This window comes from Ahaetulla prasina, chromosome 1 (genome assembly GCF_028640845.1).
Source record: "Ahaetulla prasina isolate Xishuangbanna chromosome 1, ASM2864084v1, whole genome shotgun sequence".
Classification (NCBI taxonomy): Eukaryota; Metazoa; Chordata; class Lepidosauria; order Squamata; family Colubridae; genus Ahaetulla; species Ahaetulla prasina.
Window position 1 is genome coordinate 161,152,260 of NC_080539.1, and position 17,793 is coordinate 161,170,052.

A 17,793-nucleotide genomic window follows, 5' to 3' on the forward strand; every position below is an offset into this window, starting at 1 on the left:
TGCAATGCAAAAAGGCAAACTGTCAAAAGTATAAAATACTCCAGGTAAAATGCCATTCTAGCCTTCCTTGTTGGCCAATATTGGTCTTTTTCTCCTGTTTTCTTTTTCCTCAGTAAGAACACCCTGTATTTTGCATTTCTTCTTTCACTTTCATATACAACTTTTCAATAAAGGGTTAGGGTTATGCCCAGGGCAAATAAATCACATATTAAAATAACCGAGACTTTTCATGCTTTGTCTAAAAACATCACACATTCTATAGATTTCCTAGGCAATCTATACAATGCCAGTTTTACACACATTGCTGGTAACATATAATGTGAAAGTCATAACAATGAAAGCTCGTGTAATAGTGTTCATGTCCTCAAAGGGAATAATGAACCGCTAGCCTATACTGAGTGATCCCAACTTCGCATTGTTTATTTCTAAAATATATTTAAATAAACTTATTGTGAATAACTAAAAAGTATAAACAAACAAGTAAATAAAACTCGTCTGTTGCTAATGTTACCCTTCCTCACTGCCCAGATCTAATTTCTTTGTTTCACAAAATGCAAATGTAGAACTGATAAGATTGACATCAAAGACATCACATATAGTATGTTTACCCTAATTAATCACCCTCTCACAATCAGTATTCCTCTCTGTGAAAATAGGAGGGAACTTTTTTATAAGATGCTCCTTTTCAGTCAATTAAAATGTTAATAGCAGCTTAATTTAAGCAATTAATTTTTTTAATAGTTGCACTCCTAATGACAATTTTAGTGAATGCTGCATTAGCTAAATTATATTCCTAAGTAATATCTCTTCCTATCAAAAATATACTAAGTTGTCACATACCTATTCACTGAATGGCTCAAGGCATAGAAAGAAGCTCGGCTTGGATGATACTCAGCCATATTTAGAATTTCCCGTATTGTTTTAGTGCACGGAGAAGGTAGCAGCCCCAAGCTGAATGTGACTGCATCTGCCACCAGAGGGTCAATGTCACTAGTCCTCAATATTTGAAGGATAGCTCCGAAGCATTCTGGGGTTCCACACTGAATCAGGGCCTGGATTGTGATGGCTCTATAAAAAAAAAAGGAAGAAGAAGCAGAGGAATTACAGAATTGATTTAAAGGCACATTCACAGTACTGCTGCATTGGCCAATGTACAGTCCGATTTGTCAGTGATATATTTCACTACTTTTGCTGTAGAGTTTATTTTAATTGTTTTTCTGTATAGATGAGCTATGAAAACATGTAGCTCCCAATATCTCTGAAAAATTAACCAATTAGAGTGATGATCAGTCAATAGTTATGTTGAACCTTCTAGTTTTTCATGTTCTAGTTTCCCTATAAATTGATTCCAAAGCATAGCATTGTTGAGAGAATTCAGAAGTCCATAAATGTTTCATCCATTCTCTACTCCACAAAAATAAACGACTATAATATAATGGTATAACTTGTCTTATAGAAGAAAATCCATAAGGTTTAATGCTAGATAATATATGTAAAATTGCTTTGAAATCATCTTTGCAAATGTTTTTTGAAATGGTTTTTGTAGATTAATGTAGATTAATTTTGATGCAAAAAGATTCATTTTTTATGTAGGTTGACAAGATTAGCCAACACATTTTGGCTCATTCAATAAATGAATGAGCAATTATTCAATCAATATTCAATCATTCAATCAATAATCAATCAATAAATTGAATAAATCCAGTTTTCCGATGAAACATAAATGTTTTCAAAGAATCAAGATGTGGGCTGATTCCAGAAAAACTTTGTCTATCAACAATATTCCAGAGTCCAATGGAATTGGGCAGCCAATCAATTTAAATAAATAATAACCAAGTAAGTGGGAGTGGATGATTTTCTGTCTTCCACATACCCTTTGATATTGGGCTTTCTCTAAACTAGAGATGAAAATACATAGGGCGAAGTATAAAATCTTATCACATAAGTAGATTATCCAACTAGGAATACTGAGTCTTCTATGTTCTGCTAATAAAACCTTTGTCCACTATTCTCCCTGACTTATATTCACCAGCATTGGCCTCAGTGTATGTTGATTATGGCCAAGTCATACAGTCAAGGCATATGACTAAACATCCATTGTGTGGCCTATTTATTTCCACTGCAGGGTTCTATTACAATAAGTCAACAAATGATGATGAAATACCTGGAAGTTTCCATCAACTTTGGCACCATTGGGCCAAGTGTGCTATTATGCAAGCTTCTCAGCCCAGTAACAAATCTGTAGAACAAGTTGGCTCTTTTATGGTTTTGCTGAGAGACTGACAGTTTTTTTAATTCTTGAAGACTTTTCAGAACGGTATCACCATGCCTGAGAAGTTTGGCCTCCACATTCTCCAAAGACAGTTCTCTCTTTATCAGGCCAGTAACTGGGAAAAAAAGAAGAAAAGCACCTTTCAAAATAATACCATGACATCACCACCATGCTCAAAGGATAGTTGAATAACAAGTAGTTGTTTTGTGCTATTTCAACAGTTGGCTTTGTCTGAGTGGAACTGCAGGTCCTTCCAACTGGAACCACTCATGCCCCCCTAAAGATACTCCAAAAGGTTGAAGGATTCTCTGGAACGATGAAATACGGAGGCTGTACGGATGCTTACAGGGAATAAGCAAAATCTAGATCCCTAACTTTGTTCCACTAATGCTTAGCCAGCATGAGGCACAACGGCTATCAACTTATTGCAGTACAGGTAGTCCTCAACTTACAACCACAATTGAGCCCAAAATTTCTCTTGTTAAGTGTGTTTTGCCCCATTTTACAACCCTGCCTCATGTGACTCATAGGAACTAGATCAAAGTGAAAACCATTGCTTAAAAGCTTACCATCCATGTTCCTGTTGTTGATGTTGGCAATGTTTTCATATTTCAGAGTTTGAATGACTTTCGCCATCATGCCATATTGATTTCTATTGCAATAAGGGGGGGAAAAAGCAACAAAGCTTTATATAAAGTAACACAGTGGTGTTACATCTACAACCGTAGATGTAAACTGTGCCGAGGAAGAGGTCGGGAAAAAAACTTAGGCAGCTTACTTGTACGAAGAGGGCAGGAACAAGTGTTTCTCAGTGCAAATGGCTTCAGATATATGCTTTTTCTTTGTATCCACAATGTAGTGGCAATGCTGATTGCTGCTTATTAGGGTGGATAAAGGTGCATTCTACAAACAAAATTGGGGGTGAATTAGATTCAAAACCAAAACCCTATAAGCTTATTTTTTAAAAAAATTCCACAAGTTACTTTTGTGCTGGGAGTCATAGAGGAGGGATCCACAGAGAGTTTCACCATTTCTCTAGAAGCCTGGTGCATTTTTATACTGTATTGGACTTGCTGACTATTTCCCTTCTTGCTAATCATTCTGGTACAAATGCGGGCGGAGCAAAGGAAGAATGGAACATTCAGTCCTTCTTCTATCCAAGCTGGTGGATCATCTTCAAATAGTCCTTGCTTATTTACAGTGATCAGAATAGCAATTGGAGCTGCTGTCCCTAGACTATGATTTCTGTGATGTTTAGCTTGTCATCTATTTTGGGGAGTGAGGATGGCAATTGTTTTGTTCAGGTGCTTTTGCTGCATTTCCATTTGGATACAAATACACAGTTAGAAAGGGACATGGTAGCTCAGTGGCTAAGACGCTGAGCTTGTCGATCGAAAGGTCGGCAGTTCGGCAGTTCGAATCCCTAGTGCCGTGTAAGGGGGTGAGCTCCTGTTACTTGTCCCAGCTTCTGCCAACCTAGCAATTCAAAAGCACGTAAAAAATACAAGTAGAAAAATAGGGACCACTTTTGGTGGGAAGGTAACAATGTTCCATGCGCCTTTATTTATTTATTTATTTATTTATTTGTTTGTTTGTTTGTTTGAATTTATATCCCGCCCTTCTCCGAAGACTCAGGGCGGCTTACACTGTGTTAAGCAATAGTCTTCATCCATTTGTATATTATATACAAAGTCAACTTATTGCCCCCAACAACCTGGGTCCTCATTTTACCTACCTTATAAAGGATGGAAGGCTGAGTCAATCTTGGGCCTGGTGGGACTTGAACTTGCAGTAATTGCAAGCAGCTGTGTTAATAACAGACAGACTTAGTCTGCTGAGCCACCAGAGGCCCTTTGGCGTTTAGTCATGCCAGCCACATGACTATGAAGATGCTGGCTCTTAGGCCTTGAAACAGAGATGAGCACCGCCCCCTAGAGTCGGGAACGACTAGCACATATGTGCGAGGGGAACCTTTATCTTTACCTTTATACAGTTAGATGTTCTTCCTTCCTTGGTATTATCATATAAAATGCCAGTTTAATCCATGCCTATCACTATTCAGTCTTCTGCAAATAGTCATTTATATTAGCAACAATTTTAAATAACACATCGTCACAGAGTTGATAAACACTTTGTGATTCCACAAAGTGATTTGGAATTGTGAGTGTGTGGGGGGATGAGACGGTGGATTTACTTTTTAGGCAGAATGCCCCATTTTAATTTGAGATCTTCTGCATGTTGTGAACCACTTCATAGGTTTAGAAAGGCCAATTCCAAGAACAAAACAAAGTGAGGATCTTAGATCATGACTCCTGCTAGAAACTTGCATTTCCCTTCTTAAATTTTAATTCTTGGTTGCTCGTAAAAAAACAACAACTTCTTACTTGATGCCTGAGGAAAGAGAGTTCATCAAATATTGATAAAATGATAGCTGAATTTTATGATGATAGTGATTATGGAAAATGTGGTGTATCTCAGTCATATAACACAAATAGTGCATATTTTCTGTTACGTTCCATGTACTTACCAAGCCTTTGATGAAAGCAATTGGGCTGACATAATCTCTGATAGGGCTGAAGTTCTCACAAGATTTCAGATTTCTTGTTATTTCAATTTCTGCTAAATTAGCGGTGTTGTTTTTTCCTTTTTTTATTTCAATGCTGCTGTCACATTCTCCATATACGGTGTCCTACAAAGGCAAAATGAGAAGGAAGGACTCACTAGAGAAGAGCCGAATGCTGGGAAAGATTGAGGGCAAAAGAAGAAAGGGACGACAGAGAACGAGGTGGCTGGATGGAGTCAGTGAAGCACTAGGCATGAGTTTAAATGGACTCCAGAGGATGGTAGAGGACAGGAAGGCCTGGAGGAACGTTATCCATGGGGTCGCGATGGGTCGGACACGACTTTGCAACTAACAACAACAACAAAGGCAAAAATACCACATTTCTCTATAGTCAACCAAAGCAAATCTGGTGACCCAAAGGCCACTTTTCACAGGGGCAACAGTTTGCCTGGGTCACTGAGCCATATTTAATCATATTAATTGAAAGAAAACAGGAGGGATATGCTCTTTACCATGGGCAATGTTTGGGTATTGCCTTCTGTCTCTGTTGGCACAAGAAGAGCAGAGATGATGCCTCTTTTGATGTTGAGTATATGTTTAGCTTCATCGTCCACAGGATATAGCTCAACATTCCTCTCATCCTGAATCTTGACTTTCAGCTCATATCTGTTAAAAAAAAACACCATTACATATTTAGGGAAAGAAAAGCATTGTTTAACATTAGAATATAAAACAGGGGACCTCCAAGAAAACTGCTGTAGTGTAGAACGGTCTTCTTCATGTTCCAGCCAGCCCTGTCTTCTATAGTCTTCTGTTTATTGTTCTACCCATCTAGTTCTTGGACCTAATCCCCGATATCTATTTCCACTTGCGGGTTCCAAAACATTTTGGATTGCTATGGCTTGTTTCTATCTTCAAGAGCTTTTTAAGAATGTTTCACAATGCACCAACTGCTTGCACCATCCTCATGAATCACCTCAGTTACTGTCAATCTTATCATGATGCTTATCATTCTCTGAACTGAATCTGTTCACACCAGGCAGTCTTATATAGGAACCTACATTGGTTTTAAAACCTTTACATGTAATAGCTGATTGTCATGTTTTTCCTAAATTCTTTTACATTATAAAATAGCCCCATGCCTAGCATATTGTCTGTTCTCTAAGATAGACCATTATATAGATTTTCATTACATATATCTAAGCAATCATCTGCAAGCATCTCTGTTATCATTGAAAAATAGAGATGTATCTCCTCTCCAAATTGTAGGGTCTCCACCAGATCATATCTACTTTTTTAAAAAAATGTTACAATATATGTCATGGTGCATAAAGAAAAGAAAAGAGAGAAGGAGAGATCCCAAGGTTTTATCTGATCCAATGCATTTCAGAAAATGTGTTCCTTTTTTGAAAGAATTTTTTTGTTTTATTTGCCATGGAGCATTTTTGAAAAAGGAGTGTTTTTTTTTCCTGAAATGCCTCAGGCTATTTTTTTCTCATTTGTACCTGGAATTCTTCTTTCTCACTTTTTATGTGTTTCTGTTTAAAATGCATTGTGGCCATTGCTGGTGACATGGTTTTAACTGTTGTCATAACCAAGAGCAGGATCCTCCTTTGTCCATATACAATTTTATATGTCCAGAACTGTTTAGCAAAGCTCTGTTCTCAAACCACCTTCTGTTTCAGATGTTACCGTTCTTCCAACAATTGGTTTGCAGACAAAAATAAATAAATAAATCACGAGAGTGTTTTTCAGAAATTTCTTTTATAGGTGACTTGCAAAAACGTTGTTGTTCTTGTTTTTTAAACTGAATTTGTGTTTCACAACTTTGGAAAAAAATGAAAGGGTGTTCAGAAATCTAAAGCCTTTCCTTCGTACATGGGGCTCTAGGCCTGCAAAAGAGATTTCCAGCTGGATACTTTACGACGATCATTAAAGACAATCCAGACAATTTATGTTCTGCTGAGAGTCTAAGTACTGTTGCACCATTACTCTTCCCTGGTTCTATAAAGAATGTTAGAAAGCTGATCACTAAAGATATGAAGAAAAGCAGGCTTCCGGATAAGATGCTAGTTGCTTCAAAGCTTAAGGAATGCTGTAGCGACACACTGTGTCTGAGTGTAGTATAAAAACTATCTGCAACTGAACTGTACAGTTTATTCTCTGGTTCTTCCTTTGGGACACAACTGACATGATACAACATTCCACTATTTGAAGGGCTGCCACAGAGAAGAGGGGTTCAACTTATTTTCCGAAGGACCAGAAGGCAAGACAAGAAACAATGGATGGAAACTAATCAAGGAGAGAAGCAACCTGGAATATTTAAGGAGAAACTTCCTAACACTGAGGACAATTCACCAGTGGAACTGCTTTGCCTTCAGAAGTTGTGGGTGCTTCATCACTGGAGGTATTTAAGAAGATGCTGGATAACCACCTGTCTGAAATTGTATAGGGTCTCCTGCACAAGCAGGGGGCTGGACTAGAAGACCTCCAAGGTCCCTTCCAGCTCTATTCCGATTGGACTGGATTGCTCAGTATTCAATGTCACTCACATCAGAAAACACTTAGCTAACGTTAAAATCCTATAGAAAATCAGGTAGGACTTTTTCTTACTGGGACATGGCAGCATTAAATTCATCGGAGTTCTTCGATTTCTTTAACAGAGCCTTTCCCTGGACATCAATACCATATACCTCTTCGAGTGTACACTGGTTTATCTTCAGGACAAAATTATGGAGTTGCGGAACTTCCAGCTCAACCTGAAAACAGAGACATTTAAAGGTGTAAAACCCTGGTTATGAAGCCAATTAGTCTGGAATCACTTGGGCATATCATGCAGGATGTTTTCAGAACAGCACCACTACTTTCCGGTGTGATTGTGTGCAGATGGCTGGGGAGCTTGTTACTTAATTACTTAGCTGCAGTAATTAAGGCGTTTAAAAGAGAGAAGTGGAATTAACCCCAGGAAAGGAGGGGAGCGCCTATGCCATTGCTGTACTAAATAAAATTTAGGATTCAGGGCTCCAATTCATCAATGTGCTGGTATCGTTTGATATACTTTCGATCATTTCCACAGTTTTGACTAGAATGCTATGCAGATTAGGTGGGATTGTGAACAGAGAAATCTGTTATATAGAGGAGTTAATTATGCTTGTTTTTATATATGGGAGTGCCCCCCACTCCCAAGCCCCCCAGCCGCCGCAGCAGGATACCATGGTCGATGGTATCAAAAGCCGCTGAGAGATCTAATAGGACCAAAACAGTGGAACAACCCCTGTCCCGAGACCTCCAGAGATCATCCATCAACGCGACCAAAGTCGTCCTGAGGTTTTCGCGGGTGTTTGTATGTAGGTCTTTGGTTATTCGGGTTTTCTCCCGCGTAAAATTAGAAGTGTCTTGGCAACGTGTCGAAACGTCGCCAAGACACTTCTAATTTTACACGGGAGAAAATCCGAACAACCAAAGACCTACATATATATATATATATATGTTTTCTGAGGTTTTCACGGGTGTTTGTATATACCCCAAACCCCATAACATTTCCCTAGCTTTAGCCAGAAACGAGTTCTTAGGAATGAACCTTAAACACCTGTACTTTGTATGTAGCACATATGAGATCTAGAGGAGGGGTCCCTAACCCCCAGTCTGCGGACTAGTGCCAGGCTGCAGCCTGTTGAGATCTGGGCTGTGGAAGTGGTGGGTGAACATTTGTGCGAAACTGCATTTCTGAAACCAGTGTGTGTGTGAAACTGTCCCCTCTCCCCCACTGCACCACCGCTGCCACCTCTACCCATCCACCGAGCTGGAAAGGAGGGAGACTCTGATCTCCAAGTCATTAGCTAAAATCAGTCATTTAAACTTAATTACAATAACAGCTATTAGGATTTTTTTTTCTGTGCTGCTTTTTTTTTGAGGTTTACAATTTCTCTGCCATATGTGAATTCACCGTCTACTAGAGAAATGTTTGAATGCAGTTTTAAGATGCTGGTATGTTTAAAAAGATGCATTGCCTGATAACCTGCAAATATTTGATCCTTCTCCTTCCTTACCTTGCACTTAATTTTTGAGCCGCTGTGAGAATCTGCTGTTCCAGCCACACCATTGGTGATTTCTGTTTCATAATCGTAGATGTACTTTCTGAAGGGCTTAAATTTGGTTGCATCTCCTAGAAGACATAAGTATGCTTGTATGAATTTCTCCTTACAATTATTTGGATTTAAATGATTGCAAAATAAGTACAGTTCTTCATCTTATTATGCATTCGGATAAATAACTTGTTTATATAGAACTTAACTGGCATTTGTGTGTGTGTGTGTGTGTGTGTGTGTGTGTGTGTATGTGTGTGTGTGCCATTTATTTTCTCAAGTCACTTTGAGATACTACAAACAATTCTGCACAAAAATGGTTACTTTGTCAGGGGGCATCGGAATACATTCAAGACTAGATCTTACTCTGTGACACAAATCATTGGATTAATTTGGCAATATAAACATATTTCTCCTTAATCTTTCTGTTAAGTTCTCTTGAGGCTAAAATGAAGTACATTAAGGTTTTGAGCTCTTTGGAGAAAGCGCAAAACTTAAAACAAGTTTCACAAAGCAGTTACTTTCTATGATTATGCCACCTCATACATTTAAATGTAGACAGCATAGTGAGATGCATTGAAAAACAATATTATCTTTTTTTATTTTTTATTTTTATTTTATTTATTTACATTTATATCCCGCCCTTCTCCGAAGACTCAGGGCGGCTTACATTGTGTAAGGCAATAGTCTCATTCTATTTGTATATTTATATACAAAGTCAACTTATTGCCCCCCCAACAATCTGGGTCCTCATTTTACCTACCTTATAAAGGATGGAAGGCTGAGTCAACCTTGGGCCTGGTGGGACTCGAGCCTGCAGTAATTGCAGGCAGCTGTGTTTAATAACAGGCTTCTTACAGCCTGAGCCCTAGCTACCATGCCCCCACTGGATCAGGATTATGGGAGTTGTATAACCCCACTCATCTAGAAGTATTATCTTGCACATTTATGGTATTCATGATATACAGGAACAACTAAATGAAAGCAATCAGTTGATGAGCATTACTATTTCAGTCCCCATAGTAACGGTCTTGAAAAGAAAGCTGCTAGATACCTTGATTAATATTTTCTCAAACAGGTTGACCAAGCATTCTTCTTCCTACATCTAAATACAATGTTGGTGTTGAATTCTAAATCTTCAAAAATCCCACTTCTTCCCCTTTTCCTTCTTTTGCAAAGCCACCATTACAAAGCTAATAAGATAGAACTGAGGGGAAAAAATCTGGACAATTTCTGCCTTTGATTGAAAGAGTGAGATCGCCATGTTGTCTGTAGATGGCGCCAAAGGGCTACGTTTGGAAAAACAAAGCTTATCAGGGGACAGAGAGCAAACAAACTCACCAGATACTTTGACCCTCAAGAAGAACGCCATGTAATCAGCCAAGCATTTAAGAAAAAACAAGTTTTCCAGAGTTGCTCATAAGCACTTTCTGATCTTTGACTCTTGTGATTTTAATCTGCAAATTCTACTAATATTTCATTTTCAAGTCAATTTTCTCCTTCTGTCCTTTCCTTGCCATTTCATATGTGTGTGTATTGCTGTTATGTGTGAAAACTTAAAAACAGATGTCAACATTTCCCAATTATAATTCTGGGGAATAAAATATTACGTTGCTTCCTTTATTCTGCCATTCTTCCACAACCATCAAAAAATATGCCAAAAGCAAAGTAAAAGCTACTTGGCATATCAGAAGTACAGCAATACTAGTTTGTTTTCCAGCCATACAGTATTTGAAGCTAAAATTCTTTCAGTTTTCTAACTTGGATTGTCTGAGTAGAATTTATACATCACTATTGTAATTATTTTAGAGGAAGAGGATTTAGTAGTGGAGAAAAAAAATCTTTTGCAATCCACTAGGTAAATAAAATAACCAGCACATTAAACCCAAGTGGATAGCTCCTAGAAAAGTGCATTGGTTTTTATTTTTAAAAAGTATTGCGTGTACATTTACTTACTTGCATGTATTTTGTCACACTCCCTATTCCCCTCGCCCTGCTCCAAATCTGAATCAGATTTTAAATACTGAAGATATTGTTTCAAAGAGTGTAAAGAGTTTCTTCTACTATTAGCTTCCAAGCGATTGGTTAACTAATGAAGGGCCAACAACTTGGTATCGATTCTTAGTGACCACATAGACTTAAATTTTCTAAGGGTTTCTGTTCTTTGGTTGGACTCTTCAGGCTGTGGTCCTATACAGCCACCTTACTGCTTTTCAGCCTCTTCTCTTCTCTTTCCTTCCTTACCTTGCACTTAATTTTTGAGCCGCTGTGAGAATCTGCTGTTCCAGCCACACCATTGGTGATTTCTGTTTCATAATCGTAGATGTACTTTCTGAAGGGCTTAAATTTGGTTGCATCTCCTAGAAGACATAAGTATGCTTGTATGAATTTCTCCTTACAATTATTTGGATTTAAATGATTGCAAAATAAGTACAGTTCTTCATCTTATTATGCATTCTGATAAATAACTTGTTTATATAGAATTTAACTGGCATTTTTTTGTGTGTGTGTGGGTGTGTCACTTATTTTCTCAAGTCACTTTGAGATACTACAAACAATTCTGCGCAAAAATGGTTACTTTGTCAGGGTGCATCGGAATACATTCAAGACTAGATCTTATTCTGTGACACAAATCATTGGATTAATTTGGAAATATAAACATATTTCTCCTTAATCTTTCTGTTAAGTTCTCTTGAGGCTAAAATGAAGTACATTAAGGTTTTGAGCTCTTTGGAGAAAGCGCAAAACTTAAAACAAGTTTCACAAAGCAGTTACTTTCTATGATTATGCCACCTCATACATTTAAATGTAGACAGCATAGTGAGATGCATTGCAAAACAATATTATCTTTTTTTATTTTTTATTTTTATTTTATTTATTTACATTTATATCCCGCCCTTCTCCGAAGACTCAGGGCGGCTTACATTGTGTAAGGCAATAGTCTCATTCTATTTGTATATTTATATACAAAGTCAACTTATTGCCCCCCCAACAATCTGGGTCCTCATTTTACCTACCTTATAAAGGATGGAAGGCTGAGTCAACCTTGGGCCTGGTGGGACTCGAGCCTGCAGTAATTGCAGGCAGCTGTGTTTAATAACAGGCTTCTTACAGCCTGAGCCCTAGCTACCATGCCCCCACTGGATCAGGATTATGGGAGTTGTATAACCCCACTCGTCTAGAAGTATGATCTTGCACATTTATGGTATTCATGATATACAGGAACAACTAAATGAAAGCAATCAGTTGATGAGCATTACTATTTCAATCCCCATAGTAACGGTCTTGAAAAGAAAGCTGCTAGATACCTTGATTAATATTTTCTCAAACAGGTTGACCAAGCATTCTTCTTCCTACATCTAAATACAATGTTGGGGTTGAATTCTAAATCTTCAAAAATCCCACTTCTTCCCCTTTTCCTTCTTTTGCAAAGCCACCATTACAAAGCTAATAAGATAGAACTGAGGGGAAAAAATCTGGACAATTTCTGCCTTTGATTGAAAGAGTGAGATCGCCATGTTGTCTGTAGATGGCGCCAAAGGGCTACGTTTGGAAAAACAATGCTTATCAGGGGACAGAGAGCAAACAAACTCACCAGATACTTTGACCCTCAAGAAGAACGCCATGTAACCAGCCAAGCATTTAAGAAAAAACAAGTTTTCCAGAGTTGCTCATAAGCACCTTCTGATCTTTGACTCTTGTGATTTTAATCTGCAAATTCTACTAATATTTCATTTTCAAGTCAATTTTCTCCTTCTGTCCTTTCCTTGCCATTTCATATGTGTGTGTATTGCTGTTATGTGTGAAAACTTAAAAACAGATGTCAACATTTCCCAATTATAATTCTGGGGAATAAAATATTACGTTGCTTCCTTTATTCTGCCATTCTTCCACAACCATCAAAAAATATGCCAAAAGCAAAGTAAAAGCTACTTGGCATATCAGAAGTACAGCAATACTAGTTTGTTTTCCAGCCATACAGTATTTGAAGCTAAAATTCTTTCAGTTTTCTAACTTGGATTGTCTGAGTAGAATTTATACATCACTATGGTAATTATTTTAGAGGAAGAGGATTTAGTAGTGGAGAAAAAAAATCTTTTGCAATCCATTAGGTAAATAAAATAACCAGCACATTAAACCCAAGTGGATAGCTCCTAGAAAAGTGCATTGGTTTTTATTTTTAAAAAGTATTGCGTGTACATTTACTTACTTGCATGTATTTTGTCACACTCCCTATTCCCCTCGCCCTGCTCCAAATCTGAATCAGATTTTAAATACTGAAGATATTGTTTCAAAGAGTGTAAAGAGTTTCTTCTACTATTAGCTTCCAAGCGATTGGTTAACTAATGAAGGGCCAACAACTTGGTATGGATTCTTAGTGACCACATAGACTTAAGTTTTCTAAGGGTTTCTGTTCTTTGGTTGGACTCTTCAGACTGTGGTCCTATACAGCCACCTTACTGCTGATCAGCCTCTTCTCTTCTCTTTCCTTCCTTGTCTACCATCATGGTGGACTTCTCAAGGAAGCAGGTATTTGCTAAGGCCTCCAAAATATGAGAAGTCTGATTTATCCTATAATCCATTTGTTTCCTTGTCTATTTTCCTTCTTCTTGTGCCATATCCGTCATCGGACGTTGGCGATCATGACTATCTATGGGATTCTCAAAAGTCTTCTCTTACATCAAAGTTATACAGTGTCAGCATTTTTGCTGTCCTGATTTTCAAAGTCCAGGTTTGGCTTCCATAGACATTAAAACAAACAAACAAAATAATTGTCTGCACCACATTAATTTTTATAGGTATAGATCCCAGGCAATTAATATTGTACAGATATAATAACTTTTGTGACTTGCTCACTCTCCTCCAAAGTTTGAACGGTTCATAATAAAGATTATACACCTGAGCGTGTATAATTTTGTTGCACATATTGACATGTACTCTGTGACAGTCCAACCTGAAAGTTTACTTAATGATTATTCTATAGCAGCCAAGAAAAAGAAGTAATCGCATAAAGGAAGATATTAAAAAAGGAATTACTTGAACAAGCAGGGCTTTTATTATGAATAAAATACTTATTCAAGTAATTCCTTTCATCTTCCATAGAATGAGTCTTCTGTAGAATAGTAAATTTTATTCTGTAGAGTAAATTAAAAAATGCAATTAATTGTGCTTAGAAATCATTTGTCTAGCAAAAATTAAGGCAATATAGCTAGCATAATACAACCCTAATAAAGAATTGTGTGATGCTGTCTGGTCTTACATTCAGGATAGATTCTTGTGCAAGCATCGTTTTAGTCTATAAAACCTTTTATGAACAGGAAGGCCCAGGAATTTCTCTCTTTAAAAAATGGATATAGTTTATTTATTTTTTAATGTTATAGACTTCTACAGTATTAAATCAAGTATCAGATGACTAGGCCTTTTTATGGGCTTGATAATAAAAACAATGAAAAATAAAAAAACCCCAAACCTCACAGCTCCAACTGTATATTACATTGTGTATTAGCAAAATGCAGTATAGTTTCTATGAAACTATGCTGTGTTTATATGATTTTAAAATATTAAGGTGGTGGTCCATTTCAGAGGCTGTGTTAGCTTAAGCTTGTTGATTGAACTGTAAAATTAGGTTGGTTTTTTTTTTATCTTTGTTACCAAGAGATCAATCTTTTGTGTTGGGTGGTATTAACAGTTAAGACAGAAACTGGATGATCAGAAAACAGCAATTCATGTTAGAGTGGCAAATGTGTGGGTGAAAATCATATTAGCAAAAATCAGCACCATCTACTACAAAACCTGAAAGCAACTGCTTCAGTGACATAAAACAGGTACCCATATTTTTCAGAGTATAAGACGCACCTCCCCCCCCCAAAAGTGGATAAAAATTTAGATATGTCTTATAGACCGAATACAGGCATTTTTGGCCTCCTGAACCATCTGTGTGTCACATTTTTGCCCTCCCCAGCCCCTAGAAGCACTCTGCAGTGCTCTGCACTGCCCGTTTTCACTAAAAATGGGCCCACTTTCAGGCTCCCAAGCCTTCCGCGTGTCATGTTTTCACCCTCCCAGGTCTCCGTGCAGAGCACTGCAGAATGCCCTAACCCTAACCCTGCGTCTTATAGTCTGGTGCGTCTTATAGTCTGAAAAATACGGTAATTCATAGATGTCTCTGACTGAATTATTTTTTAAAAATCCTTTTATATCACTATCTATATGTCTGTGTATGTGCTGCTGGTCAACACCAGTAGAAAGAGACGTTTATTTGCACTAAATAAGTATCTCCAGAAACTGATGCATATTTTAAACCTGTTCTAGATTTTTGTGGAACCAAGAGTCTGGTTGTTGGTCTAGTGGTTAAAGCATCAGGCAAGAAACCAGGAGACTGTGAGTTCTCCTGGCATGAAAGTCAACATTTCTCTCAGTCCAGAATTGTTGTGAGGAAAATTGGAGGAGGAAGGTGTGTTGTATATGTTCATTGCCTTGAGTCATTTATAAAAAAAAATAATGAGTAACAATAAACCTCTCTGCAAGGAAGATTCTCTTAAGTCTTCTCACATAATATTGAATGTAGTCCATTGGATGTAACCCATAAGTATGCTTTTGTGTTTATCCAAGTCTTGATAAATCCAACTTGTTTTATATCGGAAGCCAGTGAGTTCCATCATTAACATTTAGAATCTAGTGGAGGAAATGATCTTGCTGCATGCTGTTTTTTTAGTAGGCAACAAATGCACAGAGAAGCAACCTCATTGTATGAAATACGACAACCATTCAGATACAAAAAGAAACAAGACACAAACAGCTGTAAACTTATTTTGTCCCAAACAACACGATTCCATCCAAGCATATCCTTTCTTAAATGTATCAATCAGGCAATCCTCTATGGAAATAAGTATAAGTACTCAAATACAATCTTGAGTGCAATACCAGACAAATAATTTAAGTACTGCAGCCTTGGAAAAAATCAGATCTATCCAATCCATGAATGGGCACCTGAGAAAACCCCTTGAGATGCAAAGTCTTGTAGACCTGGCTGATTTGTAAATAGTGTTAATAAATAATACATGATAAAATAAAGAAGGTGTTAGGCTGCCATGTTGAATCCAGTTAACACTGGTGTTTGGCTCAAGAGATAGCCTTGGAGACTTGCCCCCTGGAAGCTGTATTTATGATTGCAAGCCCATCATTGTTCAATCCTATGGTGTTTAAATCTGAAATGAACCCTTCTGCCTCAAAATGGATGCAATCCCAAGGAAGGATCTACGGTATGTCTTCTTGATACAACCACTATTATGGTGGCTCTCCTAAGCAATAATTTAGGTAAATATTTAATTTTCAAGTTGCAAACTGTGTTGTTCTTTCTACATTTTAAACGACAGCAAAAACTACACTGGAGATTCACATGAAAAAAAAAATGGATATAAATCTAAGAAAGAAAGTCTTTGGCAGAAGGGATAGCAAATACTATCCTAAAACTAAGCCGAACCAGCAATTCTAGAACATCTTATAAACTATTCCAACATATCAGATCATTTGTTCAATTCCCGATATTCCCAATAAAGTTGAAAACATATGTATGCTGAGCCCAGACCATACACCTGACTTCATGCTACTGTGGAAGGTAGGTGAAACAAATCATTTGTATACCAATGGGCCAGATCCAGAACCATTCTTGTTTTAATAAATTCCTTACAACAACATGTCACAATTCTAATCATCTGTCAAAACCGCTCTTATTATTAGCCACCTGACTATTGAATATTTTCACCTTGTTGTTTCTCGAGTTAAAGGAACCGACCCTCTCCCCCAGCCACCTGAGAGGTCTCTACTTACGTGTCAAAGCCTCATTGCTTAGCAGAAGCAGCAGCAACAGGGGCCACAGCTGTGGGTGCCCCATGTTGAAAGGCAACCTTGGGGCTGCTCTGCTCTTTTCTGCTTCTTGTATTCCAACAACAAAGTCAGTTTGACTGTCCCTACTTGGACCTGCCTTTAAATACTCCCTGGCAAAGCAGCTGAGCCAAAGGGTTTAGAGCGTTCAGAGCAAATTGCAAAAGGTCCAAAGGTTATAGTCCTGCATCCTCTTTGCAATAGCCCCAGCAAGCTACTCTGAGCTGGTTCAGCCCATGCCAATGGGTGTTAGAAGGCACAGGGAAGCAGAATCACCCTTTGAAATTGCAGCACTTGTACAGTCACATCTTATCACTGATGGGGGAGATTTCATAACAAGGGCTTGCAAAAAAATATGCCTAGCTATAAAGCCAAAGGAACCTATCACTTAGGGAGAAAATATATCCAGTGTGTTAGCTAAAAGCACCGAATAGAAAATAATATCCAAAGGGTATCCTTTGATCTAGAGTACAACTATAAGTATAACCACCAACCAATTCAGTTTGCCAAAGATCTGCTAGGTTGGCTTACTACCTCAAAGTATCTGGGACCTTCCAACCGTTAAGCAGATTCTGTTTAGCTATTTATCATCTTATTTGGGTTTTTAGAGGCTGTGGTCCCAGCTTTACTAGCCCCTCCTCCATTTCCTATGGGAATCTTGCACTGGATTTACCTGCAGGGGTATTAGATCACGAGAGCACTCTTAAAAGACCCTTTTACTGCATGGCAAGAAAATTCATGTGCACCAATAGTCCAGACCAGGGACGTAAATGGCAGTCACAGCAGGTTCGCTATTCTAAGAATTTATATTCTACCTTCCTACCAAAAATTGGAAAGTAAGCAAGCAGAATTCACAAAAAAGAAGGAATGGTTTCTTGCTAAAGCACCAAGGTCCTTCTAAAACATTGCAAGCAGGACACTCGGGAGGGTCCATACAAAAATGAAGAAATGGTGGTACTGTACAATGAAAAGTGCAACAATAACACAAC

At 37.9% G+C, this 17,793-nt stretch overlaps 1 protein-coding gene across 1 annotated transcript in view; it reads right to left on the reverse strand.

Annotated features, from left to right (window-relative positions):
- APOB (apolipoprotein B) overlaps positions 1 to 16,861 on the reverse strand; it is a 59,843-nt gene extending 42,982 nt beyond the window's left edge. The window contains exons 1-9 of the mRNA XM_058179574.1: positions 16,751 to 16,861; positions 11,165 to 11,280; positions 7,449 to 7,594; positions 5,348 to 5,501; positions 4,800 to 4,961; positions 3,051 to 3,175; positions 2,842 to 2,924; positions 2,165 to 2,387; positions 841 to 1,068 (exon numbers count right to left, since the gene is read on the reverse strand). Of these exons, the coding sequence (XP_058035557.1) occupies positions 841 to 1,068; positions 2,165 to 2,387; positions 2,842 to 2,924; positions 3,051 to 3,175; positions 4,800 to 4,961; positions 5,348 to 5,501; positions 7,449 to 7,594; positions 11,165 to 11,280; positions 16,751 to 16,814 (1,301 nt within the window). The 5' untranslated portion in view covers positions 16,815 to 16,861. The remainder of the gene's footprint in view (positions 1 to 840; positions 1,069 to 2,164; positions 2,388 to 2,841; positions 2,925 to 3,050; positions 3,176 to 4,799; positions 4,962 to 5,347; positions 5,502 to 7,448; positions 7,595 to 11,164; positions 11,281 to 16,750) is intronic.
- Between the last annotated feature and the right edge of the window lie 932 nt (positions 16,862 to 17,793).